This window comes from Echinops telfairi, unplaced genomic scaffold (assembly GCF_000313985.2).
Source record: "Echinops telfairi isolate 266 unplaced genomic scaffold, ASM31398v2 ScPeMD7_7468;HRSCAF=8506_1, whole genome shotgun sequence".
Lineage (NCBI taxonomy): Eukaryota > Metazoa > Chordata > Mammalia > Afrosoricida > Tenrecidae > Echinops > Echinops telfairi.
In genome coordinates this window covers 8513165-8519979 of record NW_022111370.1, presented here as the reverse complement: position 1 = coordinate 8519979, position 6815 = coordinate 8513165, and the positions used below count along the sequence as shown (strand labels likewise).

The following is a 6815-nucleotide window of genomic DNA, read 5'->3' as shown; positions in this document are numbered from 1 at the left end:
GCCAACAAGACAGTGAAAATGTACCCACAGCACTGAATACATGTTTGCAATGTAGCAAGATCGCAAGCCTTTATTTACTTGTTTGCAAACTAGGCAAGGTGTATCTCGTAGCCTTGGTGGATTTCACTTGGGTATTCTCAGTTCTTCGTTTATATCTGGATAGAGTGAAATGCCCGTGCTTTAAACGGCGGCTGTGTGTTTCTTCAGCCTCTTCTGAAGCAGTCTCCTTGGAGCACCCATCAGAGCAGTGGCTGGGGCACTGGAAGTATGTCCTGGGGAGCAATGCATGGCAGAGATCACCGGCGCACTGGAAACATGGGAATTCCGGGAACTCTGAGTCAGATTTCACCCTTGAAGAAACCGTTCTCTGGTAATGTCATAGCACCACCGAAGTTCACTCGCTCGACACCTTCGCTGGCTCCAAAATCTTGGATCGAAGATAACGTGTTCCGAACAGACAACAATAGTAACACACTCTTACCCTTACAGGTAAGAATGGTATGTAAATGAGGACTTCAAAAATGGCAATCTTTAAAAAGAACTGCTTGGGGTGGAGGGTGGTAGTCTTCCTATGTAAAAGTTAGGAAATGAAAGAAATGTTCCACTTTTTCAATGTAGAATGTAGTTTTTCAAAAGATGTAACTGAGCAATATGGAAACATTTCTCTACTAGCACAATAGAGATTCAGCTTCCTAAGGGGGAGAGAAAACCTGCCATGATTCTTGGTAGAGAAGGCCGCTTCTTAATGCTCAATGTCTTCTGTAGTCCACCAAGCTGCAGCTCGCGTATGAGCTAGCTAGACCCAAAGTGCCACCATTGTGATGGTGCATAGATTTGTCTCTGATCAGATGTACGTGTATTAGAAAATGCCACAGCTGTGATGATGGGCCCTCATTTTTTTAAACATCAAATTTGTATTTATCTCAGCTGCTTCAGTGATTGTTTTCTAAATATGGCCCCATACTGAATGTGCTTAGATTTTCATTAGGCCTTGTATGTTATTGATGTTGCCAGTTAATGAACTTTCCTGATGGCTATTTCAAAAGCCTTCTATTTGTTTTTTTGCTCTAAAACCATTAGAGGACAAGACAAAAGATACAAGATAGCAGGAATTTGTTTTGTTGCTGTTGTTGTTCCTTTTTCGGTTGTGGGTGGATATTGGGAAGAGAACTGCTCCTTTCTGATGTAAACTTCTATGCTATTGAAGGTGAGATCTAGTTTGCAGTTGCCAGCTTGGGGCTCAGAGTCACTCCAAGATAGTTGGTGCACTGCAGCTGGGACATCCAGAATAGACCAGGTAGGCTGCACAGCGTGTATTTTTCAGGGTTTTTGGCTAGGAGCATAGTATGTCTTATTAGGATTTCTTATTTGTTCTCCACCTCTGCCTGTCTAAGCAGATGTCAGGACATGAAAGCAGTCTGCTTACTATTTTGTTTGTTTGTTTTAAGGGTTATTTGGTTTTATGAGACAACTTAATATAAAATGCTTCATTTCCCAATTGAAACGTAATTTGTCACCATTTTATGCTTTCCAAACCATCTATTACATTTGGTTTTAGAAAAGTGAATTCAATACAACTGGGGTTTGTAAGAGCACCTGACTTTAAACATCAGTGGAGCTGAACAGATTTTATCTCCTTTTAGAATGAGTTGCGATGAGGGCTCAAAGTCACATCACCTTCACGTTCCATCCGAGTTTTACAGGCATCTGTAGTACAGCTTTGTCATGACAGGAGCTACATTTGACACAGATATTTCTAGTCAAGCCCTGTCTTAGTTGTGATTTTCCCCCCCACCTTTATAAAGAACGGCAGTGCTTAATATTGATGTCATTCTAAGTCTCTATTGCTGCTCTTTGATTATCATCTTCTCAAGCATCGGTTTCCTCGGAAGAGCCCTGGTGGCGCAGTGGGTGACAAGTTGGGCTGCTGACTGACTACAAGGTTAGCAGTTTGAACCCACCAGTCGCTCCATGGGGAAAAGAGGAGACTGTCTGCTCCCACAAAGAGTGACAGGCCCAGAGCCAGTCAGAAAGCTGGGAGTCGATCAAATTGTCTTCCAGGCCTTTGTGGCTGGCACACAGTGATTTCCAGCAGAGGCATTTAAGTAGGCCCTGGTCCCTATAATGAAGAAAGTTATAGAGCAAATAGAAAGCCCAGTCCTCACACATCAGGGCTCTTTCTTAGAGACTCCTAGCAGGATGGATCTGGAAGTCTTGTGAAGAATGGGGTGATGTTCCATGTAGCTGTCGAAGTCCTTCGTTAGTTAATGGAGCTGGATCCACAAATACACAGACTGTATGCAAATGACTGATGGCACTCCTATATAGCATTGAGGCTTTACATTAGCGTCAACTCAATGAGGTTTTGAGAAGTAGCATTGTAATCTAAATAAACTAGCTTTTAAAATAATTTCCCAGAGGTGGTGATGTTTAGGTAAGTACTGTCTGTTTGCTACAGTAGTGCTCTCAGGATCTCCCTTTAGACTTGCTGATAAGATCCAAAGCTTACTGGCTTCGCCTTTGTGGCCCAGTTAGGCCACGTCAGGAGCATTTTTGTGGTTGCACTGTTGTGTTGTTTGAGTCCAGTGCCTGGGTGTCTAGGAAGTGGCACGTCAGGAGGGAAGTATTATAAATATGTTGATAGTAGAGATGTCTGTGGAGAGTACGTGTATAGGAAGAAACACTCAGAAGAAGAAAGCAAGCACACTAACTTGCATAGAGTCCACCGGGTTCGGGAAAATTAAGTTATTGAAATGATTTCAGATGGGGGGGGGGCAGCACAGGACAAAGCCTTAGCCCTCCTGTCCCAACTGCAGCCCAAGCCACATGTCCTTTTCCCTATTTTATCTGCATGCAAACTGGCACTTCAAGCTGATACATTTTAGGAAGGATTTTGATGCTTACAGACACATATTTACACACCACACACACGTCTCTGGGTACTACACATGGTTACTCACTCCTAGCAGGGATCTTGGTGGTTCATATCCACCCTTTTTAGGAAAGCCCTGCAGTATGCCTCCTCAAGGTCAGAGCCTTGGAGACCATGGTCTGTGGTGGTGCTGCTATGGCCACTGTGAGTCAGGATCTCCACAGCCCAAGTCAGGATCCTTACGCACATGTACTGCCCACACGCATGCACTTCTGTAGACACTGGCGTTGCTGTGGACTCTGTCTGCTTGGACCTAAGTGTGATGTGACCAACTTGAAGTGACCTGAGACCTGGATGAGGGAGGATGTGGCAGCTCTCATGTCTGGATGACCAGTTGCTTATCTCTGAGTAAGAGAACTGGGCCATCTGAGGCCTGGGAGCAGCTCTTTGACTTGGTCTGGTCTATTTGGTCTTTTGGCCTTTCTTTTTGTTTTCTCCTTTCCCTGCCCCCTCACCCTGCCTCCTATTATTTTTAAAATGCAAGGGTCTTGGTTTCTTGGGTTGAAGGAGTGAACAGCGGTCCAAGGACATGCCCCCTCAGGGTAATTGTTAGGAATAAATTGTTCTCTCTTTCCATAAAAGGCTGAGGTATTTGAAGCAGAGGTTCTTCAAAACACAGTAGCAACTACAAACTGGGGTTGCTATCATAGACTGTGGAGTCATTCCCCACTATTTGGTAACAGAGAAATTACAGAAAATACTTCAGCTCTTCAAAAAGTTGAGCACATTACATTTCTGAACTTTTTCAAAGTTATATAAGGATATTTTGATTACGAATACATTTTTGCTAACAAATACATTATTTAAAAACCCGTGGTTTCTTATGTCTTTAGTCTCAAGCTGATTAGGCCTTAAAATCCTCATTTCTAGTATTAACACCCAGATTTTTAAACCTGGTCTCCCAGGGCCAACAGTTGAACATAAAATTAAATTCAATCAATAGGAAAGATACAGATTTGTTAGTCTGGTTTTATTTTAATTGGATTTGACGTTTTTGGTGTTGATATTTTTCTTAAATGAGCTGTTTCTGGGGTGTGTTTTTTTTTTTTCAGGGAAAGATGTCAGATTTAAAACTGTTGTAATAACTCAAGTATAAATTGCTATGTACATTTCTGGCGTAATATTGTGTATTTCTTTCTTAGTATCTTTAAGACGAGGAATTACGTTAAAACACTGCTAGCTAGTTGTCCTTGTAAGAAATCATCCTTGAAAGCTAAAATTCTTATGTAACCTTCAGGTGGAATTTTCAAGTGGATGCACTATAATTAGTCATTAATACTCACTCGGATGTCCTTAAATCGGAGACTAAATGGACTTTTAACTGAGAGGATTACTACTAGCACACCGCTTTCCTGTATGCCGAGCAGAGCAGGGGCATGCCTTCAGAGCAGTAATAGGATATGCAGAGCCCATAGGATACATGCGCCCCCTGCCTTCTAGCCCAGAGAAGGTCAGCATGTTGAATGCTGAGTTCTGCCTGCAGTGCGGGAGTGTGTCCACGTTGCCTACCGTGAATTAACTGAAGCTGCCTCCCTCCAATCTCCAACAGCCACGCTATTATGGTAAATGATCACTTAGGCCATCCCCCTTATAAAAGTAACTTGAAGTCTATTCATTTCACCCAAAAAGGCAATCTAGATCAACCATTGTAGAGAAGAATTCGACACCAGATTGTAGTAGATCAACTCCAGTCCTCCACCTAAAAAAGTATTCCTCACACTGGTTCTTGGCTGTTGGGAGGCATCAAACTGTTGAAGAGCACACAAAAACAACCTGCTGCTATTGAGTTGATTCCAACTCCTGCCTCACGTTCACCAGCTCATCCACCTGAACATGAGATGAAATGCCATAGAGGGGGTTCTTGTACACGTAGTGTAGCCGATGGATACGTTCTTCCTACACTTCCCCTCTCACTTTCTGTTCTTTACTGGTGTCCGCTACATTCTCACCACAAGTATCCATGTGTTTTCATTTTCTTTGGGTATAGAATAGCTTTAGCTTAGCCTTAAAAAAAATACATTGTTACCTTTAGAGTGACTTTGTTGAGGTTCAGAAAGAATGCCCTGGGCATGGTCGTGTTTAAATTAGCTGTGGAGTGGATTGGGGAAGCCTTTGAGAAGCCGAGAGACCAGATGAGGTGAATCAAGGGCCGACGTGAAACAACCAGAGAATGATGTAAGAACGTGTGAGATTAAGGGCTACATTGTGTAACAGCAGCGTAGCACACAATCTGCTGCTATTTCAACATGGTGCAAAACCTGTGATCGGGAAAGCATAATCAGTATTTACTTAAGACGTGGAACAATATTAGCACAGCTCTTCGCTATTTTAAAGTGAAAGAACTCAACACAGACATTAAAAATAGAACAGAAGCTGCTCTTTCTGCTTCACCAAATGCACACCTGCTTAGGTATCTGAATGTAAGACCCACAGGGTTTGTTCCATAGCACCCACTCCCACCCTGTGTTTCTTGAATCCTTGTTTCCTTTTCAAAAGTAAAAAGGTGGATACTGTGGAAATGCAACAGAGTTTTGAATATGTCAAAGTCAGAAGCAATCACCTATCGAAAAGCCACCTTTGAATGCCTTTTGTTGCACTCATTCTAAAAGTCAGGTGCTGACCTTATGAATTATTCTTTAGCATAGGTATCCTCTGGGCTCTTTGACCAACCTCTTCAAGATTTGGATTTTTTGTTTGTTTCCTTTCTTGGTCTTTGAACCTTTCTAGCGCTTTAGGGAAGCTTTCATGGGTGATTCTGGCAACTGATGGGGTTTAAGAAAAACAAAATAATTTGACTATCAGATGGCATGTTTTCTCCAGACCCATCTCTTTCTGATCCCCTTTTTTGCCTGCTTGTGTGGTGGGCTTCTGTCATATCTGGCCTGACGCTGTTTAGTTGACCCTGTCCCAAATCATTCTCAAGTCTCAGAAGAGGTGAAGTATACATTGTTCATGACGGTGGGGCCAGCCCCTCCACAAGGGAAAGGTGAGGCAACCTACTCCTTAAGACAGCGGTTCTCAACCTGTGGGTCGTGACCCCTTTGGGGGTACAATGACCCTTTCACAGGGGTAGCCCGATTTACAACTAGCAAAACTACAGTGATGAAGTAGCAATGAAAATAATTTTATGGTTGGGGGGTCACCCCAACATGAGGAACTATTAAAGGGTGGTGGCATGAGGAAGCTTGAGGATTTGAGGGCTTACAGTTCAGACTCCTACCGAGCAGTTCTGCACTGCCCGTAGCCTTTCTCTGAGGGGGGGTTGGCTCAGCCACTGTGCCAACTGTGCTCACAGAGCGATTCTTATTTCTGAAAAAACCTCTTGGCAGTTTTGGGTAGAAATGAGTTTGGTTTCATTGCCGTGCTCGGCCGTTATTTACTGGTGCTAATCAATATTGCTGTGTTTATAATTACTTTGAAATCGCCTCAGGATTTCTCTTTCGCTTTTAAACCAATGGGAATTTTCATTTTGTGTCACCACCTGCCGGCCCGTTTGTGGGGCTGTGATGACCTTGGTGTTGTTGTGCCACCAGTTTGCCAAACAGCAGCAGGCTCTCACCAGTGGCGGACAGGTTTCAGCAGAACTTTTACAAAGACTAGGAAGAAGGACCTGGCTATTGGCCTATGAAAATTAGCTGAGGAAACTTGTTGAGTCTAAAACATTGAATCCGCCTCCATCCCTTGCTCTTAGCTGGTAAAGATCTAACAACCCTAATTTAAACTTTAAAATAAATGGGTGAGCATACTCACATTCCTGGGAAATCTTATGCTTTTCTCTTCAGGTTCTAAAGGGCTGGTTGGGTCTGGTCTCTGGATGGGGGAATCCCTGGTGGCATATAGCAGCTGACGCATTGGGCTGCTGACCACAGGGTTAGCAGTGTGA

General features: G+C 43.3%; 1 protein-coding gene across 2 annotated transcripts in view; it reads left to right on the top strand.

Moving 5' to 3' along the window:
• The first annotated feature begins 210 nt into the window (after positions 1–210).
• CPEB2 (cytoplasmic polyadenylation element binding protein 2) overlaps positions 211–6815 on the top strand; it is a 53724-nt gene continuing 47119 nt past the window's right edge. For both annotated transcript variants that reach the window (XM_004707760.2, XM_045284380.1), the window contains exon 1: positions 211–489. In XM_004707760.2, coding sequence (XP_004707817.1) covers positions 268–489 — 222 coding nt within the window. In that variant the 5' untranslated portion in view covers positions 211–267. The remainder of the gene's footprint in view (positions 490–6815) is intronic.